Raw genomic sequence first — 21,411 nt, forward strand, 5'->3', positions numbered from 1 at the left:
CTATTATTTTTAAAAATAATCTTGTAAAAATCATTCACGTGTCAATATCAACTGTGGGATATATTCTTCAGCTATAGAGAATGTTAGACTGATAACACTGCCCCTCTGTGGTCACAATTACATATTGATAAAAAGTGGTATGTATTTAACATGTTTTTCCCAACACTCTTCATTTAGTGGATGTTCTGCTGCCATTTAGCAGAACTCATCTCAGGTAACTGTCATACCCATCAGGCATCAGTCACAGTTAAGACCTCATCATTTCTTTCCTCTTCCATCCACAAAATCTGCTGATATAACTTTGTGAGTTGCGGAGAATTTTTTTTATAATACTCTTATGTAAAATTATACTTCATGAAGAGTCCATGAAAGTAGCTAATGCATTAAAAAGGACACGTCTAATCACCAATGTAAAGAAACTGTAGATCTCCCTGTAACACATAAAACCTTGCCACCTTCTGTTTATCACATTACATCAACTTTTAATCATTCCTAATCCAAATTTGGAAATTTTATACTTCACACATGAAATGGCTGTATATATTACTTTTTTTTTTTTTTTTTTTTTTTTGTAGCAGTGTGGGAGTTAAAGTGCAATGCAAATGTACTGTCCAGGAATACAGCAGATGGGGAATATAGAAGATGCTCTCTGGGAAGAGTTGCGTGAATGGTTCTTAAATACACTCCTGTTTTTCTTCCAAAAGCATACTGGGCACTTTGAAAAATCCTACTTATTTCTTGAAACACTGAATGAATTAAGGAAATACCATCTTGGGACAAATTTACAATAGCAAATTCTTTCTTTTAGGACTTTCATCTGCAAAAATTGGGATATAAAGAAAATTCCCCTCCCCCAATAAATAAATAAATAAATGCTTAAGTGCCTGTGTTCTTGCATAACCAACTACAAGTTAGCTGATAATCTACCTTAACAATGCTTTTACTCTCAATATGAAATCTTGTCAAACATCTCAAATTCCTACACAAACAGCCACTGCATAATCTATATATTGCAGGATTCATCTGCAAATGCGTAGCAACATTGATAATACCAAGAATGTTTACATACATGTATACATATTTTTCCAGATGATCTTCCCCTACAAGAGTCCAAACTATTTTCAGTATTTTTGTAAGTACAAAGCTTTGAAAGTAACCCCTTTCAGGGCATTCTACAATTTACATGGTAAATTTTTATCTACATTTTTAGTCTTCTTGTAGGATTAATGTTTTTCACCAAAAGATAACCAGCAGCAGATAGAAGGATTTATTCTTCTACTGATTTCTGTAAGAGTTTTTCATTTAACTTGTTTCAAAACTTACCCTTCTTAGTTGCAGTTTCAAAAAATCTTAATCTGCAAAAAGGGAATAATGGAACTGTTCTACTTGAAAGAGACACTGGGAGGATATCTTCTCTGGGGACATGCTCATAATGCTTGACAAGACCAAAGGAATGAAAATGAACAGACCAAAAGAGTAACAATCCCATGTGTTTATGACATCTTTGACACAAGACAGTGAAGTAGCATATTTTCCATGATATAGCTTGGTTGTATTTATGAACGTAGTACAAAGCTATTTTGTTCCAAGGTCTGGATGCAACCTGTACTGGAACTATGATCTGATTTAGAGTATAGAAGAGGTCAAAGACTTTTACTTATGGCTAGCCCTGTATTCCTATGGGAAAACTATCTACTGCATATTGTGATGAATATGAAGCTACCATCCATCATCAATTTTAGCAAATACAGACTAGGTTAAGGAGATAAAATGTGGAAACTTTATAGAGCAACATATACATCTAAACTTTATCAAACAAATTAATGACATAATAGGCTTTGTTACAACTAATTTACATTTCAGTATCCCACAGATATCCCCTCTGCTGACTATGCCCAGTGGAGGTGCTTTCAACTTTTGGGTTCTTCGTGTTGTTTGTGGCATACGTAGCTTTAAGCATTTGCTTTTATTTTCCTTTCTTTGTTAAAAAGGAAACAAACAAACAAACAAAAAAAACTCCATAATTATTTTATTTTTAGTTTTAAATCCTGGCATTAAAAAAGTCTTATTTAGCTTCAGAATTGTCTGCTTTTCTTCAGTTCAATGTCTCAATAAATTATTGCACTTTTATTCACTGTAACAGCTAACTTGAGTTACTTTCTTGAAATAACATATTTCAAACTGTTGTATCTTGGGTAAGAATGACCAAACTGAAAAGTATTGGTGTGCAAAGAGAAGCTAAATTAACATTTTAGATGTGGGGTAACTTGAAGAGCTGAGAGCCAGTTACATCAAGTAGCACTGGTCATCAGAGCTTCAACTTCTCCCTTCAACATGCCATCTAGCTTGAATTTAAAGCATCAGTTAAACTGATCTAGATATTTGCGTATTAAAGGATTGAATTAGAAACAAATCTTAAGGGTTATTTTGGTCTTACAATGTACAGATGTCTAAGATTTTCACCAAATACTCACCTTCATCAAGACATGGAGCAACAGAATACAGAGCAACAAAATTATGTCAGGGGTCTGGAAAGTGTCAAAGGGTATTTAAGTTGAATGGAGAAGTGGTATTTGGAGGGATAGATTTACATAGAATTACTGACCTGGACTTTCTAATTTTTGTCTCTACTGACAATTCCCCTTTCTCTTCTCATTAAAATGAGAATAAAGGAATTTTCAGAGAAAGGGGAGAACTGAGAATGCTTAGTACTTTAAGTTCCACAGCATGAAAAATCGAACCCTTTAAAATTCTGAGAAAGAAAGAAGGAATGAAAAGACATTTACTCATTTACTAGAATAAGGGAGTGTGAGATGATACTGTAGTTCTGGAGTGGCTTTGATTTACAAGGCATAACAATCCTGCCCCCCCCCCCCCCCCCCCCCCCCCCCCAAGAAAAAAAAAGAAAAACTGTGCAACCATTCTTTAAATTAAGACTTCACGTTATGATTACTTGGTATCTTTCCTCAAACAAGAATAACAACATAATGTGACTGTGCTTAACTGAGAGAAAGAAGAATGTGAACGATGGTATTACAGTACATAGTCACCTGAAAATACACTGTCAGCAGAGGAAGCTGACAAGAGTAAGATTAGAATCAGGCCTTACCCAGTACATAGCCCTGTCCTCAGGGAACCGTGCTGCTCTAGGTGGGGTTGGTCTTGTTCTATAGTTTGGCAATACTCAGCATGGACTGAAACAACTGTGATACATAAACAACCAGCCATTGAGCTCACACAGGGCTAAACGTCCCAAGCAATAGTATCCACAAAAAAAGAGAAGCCAACAACTAATTGCAAGCTGCAAAACTGCATGTCTGAACAGGCTCTTGAATGTGTTAATATTCCTCTGCAAGCACAAGCAATCATTTTACGCACAATGAAGTACACTGTCTCCAAAGGCATGCGCTATACATGTATTTTGCAGGTAGCAGTTTGCAAACTGACCTGCAGAATTCACACACTATTTAAAATTATCTCTGGTGTGACCACACTGTATGAGATCTGTTCTGCACCTTGAAGTAGTTTATGACACACCTTGTAGAATATTTTACAAAGATGTTAATAATCATGCACATTTTTAAAATCCTCTTAATTCAACCCTTGCCCACACAGAGCGTATTTCCAAAGAAATGTTGATTCAAACCAGCGATTTACCTTCTCTCCTTCCCCTCAACCCTCCCTCCCAGAACATGAGATACCTTCTCCCAGTAACTGACACTTTCCCCTAAGATTTTATTTTGATACATCTTTTGTCCTGCGATGTTTCACCACACAGCAGCTCTCCGCTAATCTACACTTCAATGGTAGAATCCACCAGAGGTACAGGTTTAAATAGCACATATTGAGGGGGAAACAATGGAGGTGGAATGTCTCTACAATAAATAAATAAATAAATAAACCCCTATCACACACTTAAAGCCAAATGCCTGCTGGGACTTAGGTTCAAAAGCACATTTGGAAACTGATCCCTTGAGAAGATATGTTTGTTACAGTGTTTGGCCTCAGGATTTGAAAGGATTTTCTTTTAAGCTGTTACTTTACTGCAAGTATGTGACTGGAGGCCTCAGGTGTGAAAGTCCTTTGATAAAAGGGACTAGTGTGTACCAGATACAGCGCATGAAAAGCATTAAGACGAAAGGGAGCTTGGAAGCAGAGAAAGGATGTGGACAAAGTCCATCAAGTTTAAGGTAAGCAGATGCTTGGAATGCAAGAGGGATAAAAAACCACAAAAACCCATGAACTTCTTGCTTTGCATACATGAGTGGTTACACTAGTAAACCCTTAAAGAACTGAGCACCAAAGTTTGCAAGGAAGGGTCATTTCCATTTAATCAGGTGAAACCTGTTTGGAATCTGCTCACAACCACCTCCATAAAATATTACAGCTGCAAGGATCCACAGGGGTCATCTAGGCCCTTTGCTCTTCCAGAGAATCATCTTGATTTAGGTCACTCAAGACAGATGTTTATCTACCTATATTTCATGACCTTTAACATTGGAGACACTCCAGTTTCCCCAGGAAATCTACTCTAATGCTTCACTTTACTTTCATCAGAAAGTGTTTCTTAACATCTGACTTGGATCTTGTCTGATGTAACCCACGTCTGTTACTGTTCATCCCGTCTGTAAGGGGGTAAAGAAGAGACTAACCCCTTTCTCTTTGCCAGTCTTTTATGTATTTAAAGATCATTTGCTCTCTAAATTGTGGCAATCTCATCACTCTGTGGTCCTCATATACCACTCTGACCACATGAGCAAAATGGCATCAGTTTTCTAATCAGAGAATCTCTCTATCATTTGCCTTTTAGAAGTAAAGGTGCACCAGTTTTCTCATACCTCAGGATAATTATACTTCCTGTTTCCTCAACCACTCCTATATAATAGAGAAACTTTCCTTCCATATCAGCTTCCATTGTACCATATCTGGTGCAAGAGAAATTACAAAGAGCACTGCATGTTGCACTGGAATTTGCAAAACTCATACTATTTCTGCACAATTGCCTTCAATTGGCATCAAGAGCATTGTAAATTGCTTGCCCAGTGAATTTCACTGCAGATTACTATTTCAGTGCTCTAAAATAGCCACAGCTGTCAAGTGTATGGGCTCCACTTGCAGTCTACTAGATACTGGCCAGATCAATGGTGATTCAGTATCAAGAGTTCATGCTGATTAGTATATATATAATATGTGGGTTAGTGTCAGCATGAAAATTCCAAAAAGCCAAGTTCACATGAACCAAAATTAGATGTAGGCACACGATGAAAAAATAACAATCCTTATTAGCTATAGCATAAATTTGACCTACTCTGAAGAAAGTACACGAAATCCTAGAACAGAACACTAGTTAATTGTCATTCCTCTACTGAAATAACAAGAAATAATAACTGAAGCACTACAATGTCTGTATCTTAAAGGCTATTCAACCACATATTTACTGTCAGTACCAAGCTGTCAATTACAGAGGTACAAATAATTCCGTATTATCATGACTATAAAACTCCTCTGCATCAAAATTATGCTTGTCATGTTGCGGGTGCAACCATAGATAATTTATATGTGCATGGCTTCCAAGAAAAAACAGACATCTTCTACGTAGGAGTCTTCTCAGGGGCATTACTTCGCCATAAGAGGCTGCTAAAAATATACAGATATTTTGGTCTGAAATATCACATGAATTAAGCTGACCGGAGGGAAAAGAACATTATATTTATATGATGTTTCATGTACTGTAGCGACAAATTCAGAGCTGCCTTGCCAAACAAACAGTTGTTAAAAGTTGCACTGCATTCAAGATCTAACTCAGAACATACACAATATAGCACCTCTGTAGGAAAGTATAATAAAAATCCATTTTTTTTGCACACAATTGCATTCCAGAAGAGAAGAGTCATATACTGACTTTTTAGACAAAGAAGATTATGCGAGTCAGAAGAGAAGACAAATGTAGAAGACAAACTGCAACAGGGCACCCAGGGCTACTCATACTGGCCTTCATAAATTTTGATGAAATGTTCAATACAAAGCGTATGTAAAAACAACTTTTTCAAAATATGTATTAAGAAATAATTATGTCATCTTTGTGATAGTCTTAATGCTACAAGCACGCTGGGGAAGAGTATGCAAGTTTTCTGTCCTACAAATCCAAACCTCTGAAAGACACTCTGAAGAAACTCTCACATGCCTGAAAGGTTTTCCTTTTTTTCTTGGTATATCACATCGATGTATAAAAATTGAAGCTATTTCTTCAGTCCCCAAGTCATTCTTTTGTTTGCTGCAAAAATATTTCAGGAAGCTTTCTGAAATCGGAATCAAGCAATGACCTATCTTTTTAGCAGCTTAGTTATTAGGAAACCAATCTATCTTGAATGAAAAACATTCAGTCTTAGGGCAGGAACCCAAACCTGAATATTTTAGATAATATCTTAAATACTATGCTAATTAAAGTCTCTGAATGGTCATGAATATTTCTATCATGATCATAAAAATTGGGATTGTTTTTTGAATCTGCATACTATTTCAGCTTTGGTGGACAAATGGTATTTGTGCATATCCTTTTTCACCCCTCAGCTACAAAGGAACATGAAAACCTCTGCACTAACAAGTATACAATCATTATCTTACTTCAAACAGAAAAGCCATTCTTAAATATACTTGCCACAACGGTGACTAAACCCCTTGAAAATGTACGTATCGGAAAACCTAATTCTAACAAATTTATCTCCACCCCGTGGCCTGATGCGTGTACTACAACGCCATTAGCCAAAACCAACCAAACAAAACAATAACACACAAAAAAAATTAAATCTGCTTGTAACAACAACAGAAATAATCCCTCACTTTGCATTTCATTTCTTTCATCAAACCACACATTTATTTATTTATTTATTTATTTATTTTTATTTCTGCATTTATGACAGGGGAGAGGAGCACACAATCTAGATATATGTACAACCCAACTGGGATCCACAAATTGTGTTTTTCCTCACTGGATTCCTGTTAGTTCCTTAATCTATTAACTCTGACTGTGGATCATACAGGGCTCCACAGGAGAAAAAAACAAAAAGCAAAAAAACACAACTACTTAACAGCAGCTTCTTTCTAAGTTCTCTCTGTAAGGAAAATACTACAAAAAATGTTGTTTTCAAGTTATTTCTACTCCCCCTGATGTCAATTGCAATGAATGCTGCACAGCTAATTGGAAGATTCAGTCCTTCCAACCTCCATTTATTTTATTTTTTTTTAACCCTTTTTATCATAGAGGAATGAAACTAATCATAGCTTGGCATCTAATCCTAATTGTGTAATGCAATTGCAGTTCTCATTTGGTAGACAATTTAGATTCAATATTAGAGAAAAACTGAAATAGCATTACACAACAGATGTAGATGTAGATGTATAACAGATAAGATAGAGATAATTTAAAAACAAAATCTTATTTGTACACTATTAACCTTTTACATCTTTTCACATATCTCTTTATATTTTCTCAGTAGTTACAACTCCCAGTAGAGCTGCCTCCAAGTACAGTCCCAGCTATAAACTTTATTGATTCAGCAAGAGCAATTATACCACAGTGTGAATAACCCCTTTTTGTACTATTAGTATTACAGAAGTGTCCAAAAGGCCCGGCTGAGATCTATACCACATGACAAAACCTGATCCCCAAAAGGCTAGTATTAAAAGAAACAACAGGTTTACAGGTGAGAAGTTGAGGCAGAGAGTAAGATCAAACAACTTCACAAAGACATGGCAGAGACAAGAACTGAACTCAGTCATCTAAATTCCTGTTTGCATCTCTGACAGTCTCTAACTTCCTTTCTCACAGCTACCCCAGCATGCCCCCGCTCTTTGAAATAAGACACCTCTTTTCATTAGGCTCATTTAACACACAAACTGTCAACTGAGACTTTGCATAAGAAAGCTAATTAACTTCAGTACAACAAGAAGCAGAATCCAGCTCACAAGTTGACCAGTAGCTGTATCAACATCAACAGGTTTGGGATAGAATCAAAATAAGCTGGTGATGAGTATCTCCAGAGCTGTCAGTGCTGATTTCAAAGTGAGTCAATTTGCCTAGCCATTCCTTCTCTCTCTTGTTCACCTATTTTTAATATTCTGTTTTATAATCTACATAGTGTTGAATTTCTGAGCCTATTCTCTCCACACAGTTACACCTTCCTACTGACAAAACAAGAAAATAGACTAAGCTCACTTGCTTTTAAGGAATGTGTCAGTTGTCTGTGATTGCTCTATCTCTGATGCAGGAGCACTGGGCCGTTTATGCCTTGATGCTGTCAAGATTTACATATGGTCTTAATTTTAAATACCATGTTGGACTTATGTGTAACTACTTACTGCATATAAAGTTAATCACGCAATAAATCTTGGCCACATCAGGATTCTCTTTACTGTACTCTATGTTGTAGATTTTTATATTAACACTTATGAATTCTCACACTTTTATGTATACACACACACACACAAACACAATCACATATACACACTAGATACGATTCCAAATACCTAGAAGATATTTTACAAGCTCAAGCTCACAAAGACAGCAGGCAAAATTTAAGGCAACTCTAACTGGAATTCTTATGAAACTACTCTATAAAATGTAAATTTGTAAACAGATCAGTATCCCATACACAGAACACCAGCGAAGAGCATTCAGAAATATGTACCTCTGTTCAAAGGACAGAATAGGGACGACAAATCTGATTATTGTGTACAGAAAATGGCTTACACACACACATAGGTCTCTGTTCTTAATTTTTTCCTTTAAAACGAAACCCATGAACGCTTCATCATCTTTAGAGGAATCTCTTCTCTTAGCCTACATACTTTATCCAGTTGAAGGAATGATTTATATCTTTATATAATGGAGAAAATTAACTGTGGTATCAGAATAAATATTTCATAGAAATGATGCTTCATTAAGGATGGGAAGATGAGTGAAAAACTGACATCCAAACTAAGTATCTGCAGTAATAAACATAGCCCAGCAAAGGCATAAGAACAAGTCATACTCCTCAGAACACTTCACCAGCTTCCAAAAATTTGTGACTCCAGGAGCTTCCAAACCAGTAAATGTGCATGAATTTAACAGTTTTTAGTGACTATTTCCTCTGTGAATTTGTCTGGTTGTTTTGTTTGTTTGGTTGTTTTTTTTTTTTAACTATTAGCACTAATGGCTGACAAAATACCAAATTCAAATATCATCAAGACCTCTTAATGTAGTTCTCTGAACAGGATTTCAAGATTTTAGGGCCTCAGTTGCCTCAGTATCTTGGAACACACAATGACTCAACAATTAGGTCAGGGCTGCAAGCTTTTAATGCCTTCGATGTAACACCATTCCACTCCTGTGTAAAACACTTTAATAACCATTTAAAGGGTTTTCCTACTGTGTTCAGGTCAGATAACCATGCACATTCAGATGTTACTCATGATGATGAAAGTTTTCTTTTGGAGCATATTCAGATTATGGAATGTTGAGAGAAAAACATGCAACTCTTTTTTTTTTTAACTAGACACTGCAAAGCCTCTAGAGGTAAGAATGAATACTGAAAGTAACCGCAGTTTTTAAAACTAAGCTTATTACCTGTCTATAAATTATAGACTTGCAGCAGGGCTGGAAAAGGACTGTTACCCTTCTCAACACTCTAGAAAAAGATAGGTGACCGAGTTATACCTTCAAAGTTGAAGCAGCAGGTACTGCAAAACCACTAGATGTCAGCATTTACTGTTATCGTCCTTTAAACGCATCATTCCATAAGAAGTCAAAGCATGAAGACAGCATGCAAGAACTGGGCTTCATACCACATACTGGTATCTCCACATTACAACTCACCCTGGTCTTCCAAAGGCATTTCATAGTTTCAGATGTGTAATTTATATCTCAATATAGGTAAAATTATCATTGATCTCAGTAAAATTTTGGCTAGAGATTATTCACGAGAAGCAACCGTACACACACCAAGAGATTATTATTTTAATAACTCACACTCTTCAAGCACATTTAAAGAAATTAAAAAAGACAACCATTATGTCAGATTCTACACTGATACCATGCCGTCTTCTTTTTTTTGGCATAAGACTTGTGCCTTTTTCAATATTTGTTAGAAAACACTGAGCATTTGGGTATGTTACAAAGGTGCATCTTCAGTCATAAATATAGGATGGAGAACAATGGACTAGCATAGCAGCTCTGCAGGTCTGAAATATATCACAGGCTGAATAGAAGTCAACAATTTTTGTTTCAGAGGATGTACAAACAGTTACTGGAACTGTGATATTGCCTTGATTCATCTTAAAATCCTTGCCAGTCCTCTTTTTCCATGAGTCTGACTTTCTTGCAAGATTAAGTCAATAACATCACAGGAGTGAAACTTATCTTTATAACATCGAATCGAGTTCCCAGCCAGTATGAGTGACAGGAAAAGATCTATTAAAAATATTTTTCGAATACTACTTGAAAACATTAAGCAACATCTGCACCTGCTTCTTTGCAAGCTAACCTCTACAAGACTTACACCTGGTGCTGTAGTAGATACTGAAGAATACTATGCAGCAAAAGGAGACAGCTTTCACAAAACACAATTGCTTTTTGCTTTCCAGCAATGGTTCATTTACAATCTTATTTTAGACCTGTACACAGCCATATATATATATATAAATAATTTTAATATATAATAATTAATAATATATAATGTATTATTAATTAATGATTAATATATAATATATATATATATATATATATATATATATATATATATATATTTTTTTTTTTACCAGTCACCTCAAATATTCTGTCAAAATTCACCATAGGAACTTATTGAAACAGCACCATTATTAAAAATAGTGAGATTTCTAGGCAAGTTTAGCATGGGTTCTAGACGTGTTTTTCCTTGCATCCATGTGCATGTCCAAAGAGGAAACTGATATTAAGGATTACTTTTCTGTTTGGCTGTTTTTTTCCTGTGTGTTTCTTTTATTTATTTATTTATTTATAAATATAGTTACAATAGACCAGGTTTGTTTAAAATTGTTACATTTTTAAACTTGTATCATGGAGGTTGAATACTAGTAGTGGGAAAATATAGTATTGCATCCTACTTTGCAAAGTTCTGAGTACTTGATATTGAGATGTCCTTGGTTATTTGTTTCATTATTTATCCGATTTTTACATTTATCAGTTTTCTTCCTTTGTGTGAGATGATTAATCCTACTTAGCTAAAAACATTTGGAACATAGGATAGTTAAACCTAGTTGCATTCTCATTTGTATAAGAGGTTTGAATTTAAACCATGCCTTCTCATTCTGCTAATACCTTCAGCAGATAGCATCCTACCACATTATCATCTTACTTTCCTGTGAATGCCTTACTGAGAAATCTCATTTTATATCTTGACTCATAACTGCATTTTGAGAAAAATTCTATACAATTCCAGTCCTTTTACTGCAAAGAGCAAAAAAATGAGGAAATGAATTAGAGGTATGGTTCACATACTGTAGCTATTCACATCTGATGGTAGCCTGTGTTCACTTCTCATAGGGAATTTAAGCAATAGGCATTTTTGGGGTAATCCATCTGCTCTTCTCCATCCCTCCAAATTAATCCTTATCCTTGCTTAAAGGATAAAGATTTGTTTGAACACGACATCTCTGGATATTTTTGTTAACCGAAGGAGTACCTAACTCTTCTAGATCCTATTAACATTTTAACCTCAAATGTTATGCAACGAGTTTCCCTGTACACAGAGTATATGTTTTGGCAGTTTTGAATCCTATTTTTACTGTTCATCCCTCGTCTTTCCTGTTACAAGCAGAGGAAAAGTTAAACAGGAAATTTTCATGATCTTATTATACTATGTACTTTGAACATCTTCTCTCAACCTATGCCTACTTCATCTCCTTTCCCAAGTGATGATTCACTCTTTTCCATCTTCCATATGAGAACACCATCCTCATCACCTTATGCTACACCTTTACCAGTAGACATGGATCATGGCAAGCATGATCACTGCTGCACACAATGTTCCAAAGAAGGCTGCATCTAATACATACTGTAAATAATTTTCTTTATTTGCTGTTACTTGTCTCATACACCCCTCCAGGCTGACTTTTTGAATGCAGCAGAAGACTTAAAGACTCCAGTAAACCACCAGAAGTTAAATTCCCAAAGCATATTTGATAAAACTTCAAAATGGGATCTCTCCCAACACCATTAAGTTGGAGAAGCAGATTACTTGAGTGCAAAACCATTCTGAATCAAATTTCAGAGTGCCTGTTGTGCCAATGCAGGCATACAAACATAAAAACACTTGACACCTCAGGGGACAACAGAAAAGTACAAATACAGTTGACTGATTTCATTCGCAAACTCCTTGTCGTTGAACATTACAGTGTTGATTTACTCCACTGTGGTTTGCAATGGCACATCAGAAACGTCCTGTTTATAAAACACTGCCCATGTATTTGAACTCTCAGCACAACAGTCCTTGGCTACAAGCAGCACAACATGTGTTGCATTTTTTCTACTATATCAAAACCAAGTCAGGACCCCTCTTCTAAGCTTGCCATTAGTGGACATCTGTCATTATGGAAAACATGACTGGTCTGAATTTTGCTCAACAATAAAAATATTTAATGTGATCCAATACTGACAAAGCTACAGGATCTCTTGCCAGTTAGGCAGGAATGAAAAACTTCTATGAAGTCAATTGGGAGCCCTCTGATCTCTAATTACGTTCAGTAGGTTAGGCCCAATGATGCCAGCTGCAGACTTCCATGACAGAGAGACATGCACAGCTAATGCCAAAGGATAAATTAACTACATAATTTGCATTAAAAAAAACTCCAATAAGATATATCCGTTATTGTTACGTTGTTTCATGGTATTTCAGAAATCATATTCATAGATCAATGATTCAATTATTTTAATTCCCTGAATTTTACAGCAGGGCTGAACAAAGCAAAGCAGATTCGCAGATCCATGCAAAAAAAAATTCTGTCCTCTACAAGCTGTGATCATTGTATCACATCCCTTCAACATCAAGGGGTTGATTAATGACCCTGGCATTTCGGAACGTAGCAATTCTTCCTTGCTCAGATATGAGGCACTGCAGAAGTTACAGTAAGGATCCAAACTCTTGTCCATTTAATCTATCTAAATTACTCCCCATTCATTTATCTTTCATCTGGGTTATTTAACAAAGGGTGCTCAGGCAGAAGACTGAACAATGACATCTTGGTAAGCTGGTGAGGTACGCCTCAACTATGGAATGCTTTTTCCCAAACTGAACCCACCCTGTCTTCAAATTTTCCATCATTTCAAAATTGTTTCACAAGAAAATTCTTATCAGTTTTGATCTGTAAAATATATGTTCATCTGTGACCAAGACTACAATAATTCAAAAGTTACTAGCTTTCCTTCAAACACCAGCCCAGAACATTTGAATGTATTCTGGCCAGATTAACAACAAACTACATCTGTGGTCTGGAAGAGTTTTGTCCCAGGCAGATTTGCAGAAAGTTTCAGAAAGTGACAGAGGCAGTGAGAGTGAATTTCTTCTTGATCAAGTTACTTGGTTATGATCTAGAAAGTACATACATATTCAGTCCTTACTGGAAAAATCTTGCAAAGCTTTACATAGTTTAACAGAAATATACGAAAATAGAATACTAAGCAGAAAATGGTAATCTGTACACAGGCTATTTACATGTATGTCATTCAGTTGTGGACTCTTCTTTTGAAAGTGCTTTTACACATACAAGTTGGCTTCTTCAAATTCCGTTTACAAGCAAGCTTAGAATCCTGTTTATTGCTATGAAGATTAGTTAAAAAACTAGATTCTGTTCATTATCCTTTATGATCTTAATTATACAAACACTAGGTACTGCAAAAAAAATGCTATTACACTAAGACAATGCTCTTACTGTGAGAACCTATTTGTAACTGGTTTCTAGCTATATTTAAAGAAAATATGTTGCTAATACTTATGATATATAGTGTTAAAAATAGTGATCTGATTGTCATTAACTGTGTTTCTTTCCAGCATTCTGCTAGTAAAAAAACCTATGACATACTATAAGAAAAGGTAAAGCTACATCAGTTCATTGAGAAACAAAATGCTGTGCCTCACCTCACACCTTTCCTCCTATCTGTAATTACCATTTGATTCCTTACACAACTGCTTTTTCTCCTTTTAGAGCTGAAAGGGATCCCTGTTTATTTTTATATGGAAGAGCATGTAGCTCTTGGAACAATCTTGCATAAGTTTAACTGTGAGCTAAGGCATAATAGAAATATCAGGAGTCAAACTTTTTGCAGTAGTCTTCATTCCTCAAAGGGAAAGAGGAAAATAGCTACACATCCGTGGGAAAAAAAAAAAAAAAAAAAAAAACAGTAAGAAAAAAAAAAGGTGCATAGAGAAACCATCTCTTGGACCTAAAATCACATCATGTCCAAGCTGCCTTTCTAAGTGCTGCTATAGAATTAGAGTGTATGAGAAAGTGTGGCTTGAAAATCTCCATATAACTGATAGAGTTATATGGAGATTATATCATAAAGCAAGACTAGGCACTTACGATCTTTTCAAGCAGAAGTTCATTTAGGAAATTCTCATTTGTCAAGATTTGACTTCCTCCAGTTTCTGAGATTGAGCCGTACATTTTAATCAAGAGGTGATTAACATTCTTTTTTCCACCTCTTTCAATACAAGCTCAATAATAGGTTCTGCCCAATGACTCCATACTCTATTGTTTCTAACAGAGACAAATGAAGTTATATTCTCTTCGGACAGTCTGATTTCCCAAGAACACATGAGTTGATGACCTGCTACACTGTCTTATAGTAGGCATGTTTCTTTATTACTTATAAGGTATTATTTAGCTTATCTGAAATATTATGATTAAAGCCTGACGTAATCAGATTGCTTAATATGCCAACTGACCTGGTATTCCTCCAGCGAGAGTGATTTCCCACTGGTTTAACAGAACATTGAAGGGAAATGGTTGAATAGTAGATGCAGAGCAGTAAGAAGCAAAATGTATGAGAATGAAACCGATATGATAATCAATAAAGCACAGTCCTCTGTGTGCTCAATGTCTACAACGGGCTAAGCTCCCCATTATTGCTTTTAAAATAACCTGTGCTCACAGATTCTTAGAAGAGCTAACTGCTACTGAGGAGAGGCCTAAATCTAGTGTGGTTACCCAGCCGTAATAAGCATATGGTCAACACTAAGTTAGAAGGTTTCTCTTCTAGACAACCTTAAAATCTTGAAAAATATTATTGTAAAATCAACCCAGTTTGGGATGCTGCAGTCCAACCCCATGCAGGTATCTGAAAGTTGTTAACTCTGAAAATGAGAGAGATTGTTCCATACTGAAAAATGAGAGTTGTTATTTACATATTGTAAATATGTAAACCTGTCACTTACAAAGGTAAGGTGTTCACTTGCCAAAACAAGTAACTATAAATTGCTCAGAAGTAAAGTGGTACCAGTCAATATCTTCATTTTCTACAGACACCTCTGAAACATGTCAAGTAGCATGTGCTTGCATAGATGACTAAATTCTTTATACTGCTGTTAGATGGTGAAAGTCATATTAGAATCTGAAAGCTTCACAAAGATTCTCACATGTTCAGCTACCACTTTCTTTGAAGAAAACTGAACATTTATATTATATTTGCATTAATTTTATGAATAAATGAAATACTAAACGTCACTTATTTGTTTCAACTCATCACCCCCGATTTTCTAAAAGTACTAAATATGGGTCCTAAATTACAGAGTTCTAGTGAAGGGTTCAAAAGCACCTTAAATCGTGTGCCTGAATTTAGAACTTGGTCTGTTCTGCAAAGACAAGGGATAAGAATGATAGTATTCAGATCAAAATTTTAAAGCTAATGTTAAAATAAAACTGATGGATAGCTTGCAATAATTTGCATCCTTTTTAAAGTCAGTTTCAGCTGGAGTTAAATGGCTGAGGCTGCTTTATGAAGAATAATCTTAAAGGCTGCTCTGGTTATTGTAAAGAAATGCTGAAGGTGTCCAAAAATTATTAAAAATACACTAAAAATGTTATATTATTTCACCTCACAACCTCAGGATACTTGGAAAGTAATAAAAAAAATCACATGTAGAGTGGAAGTAACAGTGAATTTGTGTGAGTAGAGACAAGCTATTTAGTAGCATAGATCTATTTCTTCAATTAACATGTAAAACGTGTGCACAGTTTACAGTGTTGACTCAGTATTGGTATATGTCCATTGATCCGTTAAAACATCCTCTGACTCCCCTCAAATAAATGTCAACACCTACGTATATGTAAATGTATATACAGATACTGAAATGTAAGTGCTACAAATATTCATTGCAGTAATGGTTAACAGACAAGGATGATAATCAATTTACTTTTAATATTGATGCCAAAAGAAACCAGAATTTGAAGAGGAAACAAGATTGCAGGCTATGACCACTAGATGACAGCATATACTTAACACTGAATTGCTTCCAGCCTTCAATCTATCACTTAATTGTTCTATTTATTAATCTGTATGAACTCATTAGATACATCTGAGAGCAAAACAAAGATTGTAGAATATTTTTGCTGTTTATAAATAATGCCAGTATACTAACACCATTAAAAAGAATGGTCCTAACTCTTCAAATTATTTCAGTCAGAAGAAAGTGCGACTTGTGTAGCTGATTTACCACATTATAACTTGCATAGATTAGTGGAGTTTTACCTCTTTAAGCCATAGAAAAATGCATCTGTTTTCTGATCATGAGTCTACAAAGCACCTTGCTTTTATTCTGGTTGGTCTCAAAGTTAGGGGGAAACAGCTTTTTCAAATAAAGTCTTGAAGTCAAATCACTAACAGTTCTTTTGTGCTAAGTCGTTATTTATCCTCACAGGCTTTGAGCCAAAGTGGGTTTGATTTTTAAATTCAGTTTCTGAAAATCTTTCACTGTTTAGTGTGACCTGTCTGGGTGCTACCACTGAAGTACTAGCCCCACTGATTCCTAGTGAAACGATCCATTCCCTACCTACCCCCTCCAAACCATTGGTTTATTTACTTCTGCATCCAAGTCTTTTCACTCTGCTTTGTTATGTCCAATTTAGAGAAAACATTACACTTCCACTTTTTATTAAATGTGCTCAGAGCTCTTTGTATAAAATAAATACTGACTGGTAAAAAAAATGTATATTTTTGATAGGAGAAGGTTTAAAGCCAAGGCACTAATTAGCCAACACAGATGCAGGAAGTTAGATTCTGATGATGTGATCATATGTAAAAGAAGATAATACACAGTCAAAGAGGGGAAAATGATGCATTATACCCTCAAGAAAGGGATTTGATTTCTTTGCCTTTTAAAGTCAAGTGCTGAAGCCGAATGAGCTTATACCCAGTTTTAATGCATGGAGAGGAACATCTGTGATGGGTATGGTCCAGAATACACAACATATGGAATGATCAGACAGAAGCCCATTTCAACTTCAGAGGAAAAATGCAACCCTCCCCTCCAACTAGAGATCCTAGCAAGAATCCCACAGAAAGAGAGGGTCAGTGGTAACTATGAAACACCAACATTTGAGATGTAGCTTTAAGAAATACACCTGTATAACAGCCAGCACCTTGGCCTGTCACTGTGCCAAATTAGCTATTTTTCCTTTTAACAGCAATAGCAGGTTCATTTCCTCTGTGGAGCAGGGAAGAAAGAAAGACATAACTCATATAGAACAGAACCACATAGTACAGTCACTGTTACATCTGCAATTCAGTTCTTTGCTGCATTAGATTTTTTTGCAGGTAATGCTTTGTTCCCCTATGTAGAAAGTTCTTTAAGACATGAACATCAACAATAGCTGTGACTTAAGACAGGATGCCACTATTAGTGTGAAGATTTGCCAGACAACAGCGCTCTGTAAGTCTTGCTTGCCCTTTTTACTTTTATTCCAGCAATTTAAATACTGAACAGTAGCGTGCTACTCAAAGCCCTTCCTTTATAGGCATCTTCTTTAGCACATTTTTGAAACTTCTATTCTTCTACATTCTTTTGGGACTGAGCTGCAGACAGGCAAAACCAAATGTTTATTTCAGAGTCCTGCTTTCTCAGGGGGACACCGTCAAATAAAATGTTTAGGACATAGAGCTTTTTCTCCTTTCCTGATGGATTTTGACACTGCAGACTTGAGTGACAGTGGGCATTTACCAATGATTTTGTGCTGCTAAAGTTTCATTCTATCCAATTTAGAGTGACAAAGGTTGCATACATAGTTCTTTCTTGCTAGCCCAAATGTTCTTCAAGCTTTTACTGTTTACAGAAAAGAAACCAAATCTTTATTAGGAAACTAGAACCTGCAATAGAGAATGAAATTTATTCAGCCACCCATCTGGTTTAGCAGAAAAAGTAAATATTTCTTTGAGATTTCAGTATATTTTTCACTCTTAGAAAAGTATTTCTAAGAACACTCTTATAAGTATTGTTACAGGCAGAAAGTGACAGACAGCATTCTAGATTTTTTACTTTTCTCCTCAAAGTCAGTCTTGGATTGAAAGCTACAAATGCCAGATATTCTACTTTGTTTTTAGGTAGAAAATTGGCACAGATGTTGATGGCTAGCTGAAATTCTGGTTTCTTGCCTGTGGTATTCAGCAGGTGAAAGAGACAGGACCATCTCAAAAAGCCGTTAAATATAAGAAGAGCATTAACTCTTACCTTCCAATAGAAGTTTGAAAACAGTTTTTTGCTTCTCTTGTATTTCTAGGAATGTTCCTGTGAGAGAAAAGAAGTTTAGCATTAATATCCTTGGTGTTTCTAAAGTGATACACATACAAACTTAATCGTCAGATCACAGTAAGTAAATCTCCCATCTTTTTTTTTTTTCTTTCATATTTTGGTTTGAGAAAAGCCAGGGAGTTATTCCAGCTGCCTAACTAACAAAAACCTTTCTCAACCTTCAAAAAAGCTTGTAATGCATAGCATCAATATACCTGTTTTCTAGATGAGGAATAAACCGAGCTTCCTAATTTAATATTATTTTTTTTAAGTGACTGGCACCTGTAATTGTAATAATAATTCAAGTAAATTCATAATTTCTGAACATTGTCCTTGTGTCCCCTTCAAGGCAGCATAATTGGCCAGTATTAGCCACAATGAGGATTCTGGATATTCTGACTCCCAGTTTGTGATCCTTCACTGGATTATGCTTCCCATTCTAATGAATAACAGGACTGCAACATCTACATCTTTTAGTAACTCAGTAGTTTTTATCCATATATAGCATTTTTCCCTTGGGAATAACATACAGATACTGCTGTTTACTCAGTTATGCTTTTGGGATAACCAGATTACAAACATTTTTAGTGAATAGCTACAATATTTATAGTATTCCTTGTAGCACAGTACAAAACACTTTGGATTAAGCAGAGGTATCTTAAACCAGGACAAAAGAACTGACATAAGCTTTCAGGAAGTCTCACTGCCAGTGATATTTATGGCTGTAATTTCCCTCTGTAAATATGGCAATGTGCTCAAAGAAGTATCCCCAACCCAGCTTCCTCTCAGCCTCATTTTAATGCAGCTCTGACTCATGAATATACAACTGTAGATACAGCAAAATATATCTATGCAAGTCACCTGAGACTTTGAGGTGTAAGTAATAATGCATGCAAGTCATTTCCTGCTCAAATGACAAAACAGCACTTAAGGCAGTTCTCACATGAAATCTTTCTTTTGTAAGCTCTGAATATAGAACCAGCCTTTAAATTCACCTAGACAGTGCTGTATTGGCTAGAATGGAAAATCAGATTTGTACATGTCAAACAGAACAACTCCATCAGAAGTAAATGCAGATTCAGAAGGGCTACTAAGGAAAGCAAAGTTCTCTTAATTGCTAAAGTGAGACATCCAAATTAATGCAAGACCACATCTGCGTAATTGAAAACACTACAACATAAAATAACACATTAAAATAAAACGCAATAAAGTATTAAAGTTCTTGTGAAATTTTAATCAGAAAACCCAATACAGGTAGTAACAGACAGAAATGATTTAGGCAATCATTGTAAGGTTTTAGAATGAACTATTTTAGAATTTTAGAATTAATTTGCTATTACTGTGAAAATCTGTAAGTTTTTACTTGGAAGCAGTTTATCAGAAACGGAGATACATGTATGTACACACGAAGCAGAAGGATCCATCAAGTTTTTTGCTCTGCAGGATGCAGTCATTACCGAAAACTTCATTATTTACTGTTAATGAATAATTGCACTTAGACACTTATCATCAATACAACTGTTCTCATCTGGAACTGCCTATTTGTTAATTGTGAGAAAAAAACACCTGTTTATTGACAACTGGGACAAATTTCTTAAAAATTAGAAGAGTTACCTAAATGATACTAAATGCAAGAAGTCTGATTCATCTTTCATGTGAGTATTATGCAAGGAGATATCAACTCATGTTTTATCACTCAAATAATAAGCCTCATTCAGTTCTGACTCAAGCAGGAAGACTTTTGTGTCTTGTGCTGGTCTGTATCACAGAGCAACTTCACCACTGTTTGCTTTTATACCCAAATAAAGCACATTAAAATTCTAGTTATTACTTTGAGTGTTCCTCTCTTACTGGTGACAGTACCGTGACTTAGTTATTCACATCAGTGTGCAGTTAGTTGTTTACAGTATAGCATGGAGCAAGCCATTTTACTTTTGAGAACTGTTTCTGCAATCCCAGATAATTCCAAAATGTTCTTGGAAACTTCAGTTAGTTTCTAACATAATAAAGATCTGGCACCTGCTGAATCTAAAAGAGCAGCTTTCTAAAAAAGCTCTGGAAAAACTGTTTGAAAGGAAATGTTTCATTCCCGTACCAAATCTATGCATTGCTTGTGTTCTGATTACTATAATTATTCCCTATTCATTTTGAAATACACTATTATGATAGTTCAGAATTATTAATTTGTGACAAGTATCTGAAAGAAAGTGCAAAGCTATTTTATGGCATGAAGCACAAAACATTTATTGTTTGTATATTTTTTTCCCTGAGTCCTTTGAATGTCAAAAAATATTTCCTCATACAGAAAGGAAAGCATTATTCTTAGAAGACATCACACAGAAAAGCTCATACTCTCAGACTTGAAGCCATACCTAAAATAGCAAGAATATGCTTAACACTGTCTTGTCTCATTATTTAATTGGGGTAAATCAGAATTCTAAACTCATGTACAGCTTCTTGCATGCGTCTTATGGGTGCAGAGTAACCAACATAAGAACAAATCACATTCTTTTAAAAAGGAAAATCAGACAATCTTATTCTATGCACATCTGACAGTACTAAGCATAGCAGAAGAACAAACTGCTTCATTTGTCCTACATTAAGACAGTGAGAG

At 35.5% G+C, this 21,411-nt stretch overlaps 2 protein-coding genes across 4 annotated transcripts in view; one reads left to right on the plus strand and one right to left on the minus strand.

Annotated features, from left to right (window-relative positions):
- Positions 1 to 21,411, minus strand: part of PIWIL1 (piwi like RNA-mediated gene silencing 1) — a 171,982-nt gene that overhangs the window by 148,648 nt on the left and 1,923 nt on the right. For both annotated transcript variants that reach the window (XM_072024471.1, XM_072024472.1), the window contains exon 2: positions 18,738 to 18,794. The gene's annotated coding sequence lies outside the window, so the exon portion shown is untranslated. The remainder of the gene's footprint in view (positions 1 to 18,737; positions 18,795 to 21,411) is intronic.
- The window catches only part of TMEM132D (transmembrane protein 132D), a 327,315-nt gene that overhangs the window by 7,859 nt on the left and 298,045 nt on the right, over positions 1 to 21,411 (plus strand). For both annotated transcript variants that reach the window (XM_072024466.1, XM_072024470.1), the window contains exon 2: positions 18,787 to 18,875. In XM_072024466.1, coding sequence (XP_071880567.1) covers position 18,875 — 1 coding nt within the window. In that variant the 5' untranslated portion in view covers positions 18,787 to 18,874. The remainder of the gene's footprint in view (positions 1 to 18,786; positions 18,876 to 21,411) is intronic.

The sequence above is a fragment of the Anas platyrhynchos genome, chromosome 16, assembly GCF_047663525.1.
Source record: "Anas platyrhynchos isolate ZD024472 breed Pekin duck chromosome 16, IASCAAS_PekinDuck_T2T, whole genome shotgun sequence".
In the NCBI taxonomy this organism is placed as follows: domain Eukaryota; kingdom Metazoa; phylum Chordata; class Aves; order Anseriformes; family Anatidae; genus Anas; species Anas platyrhynchos.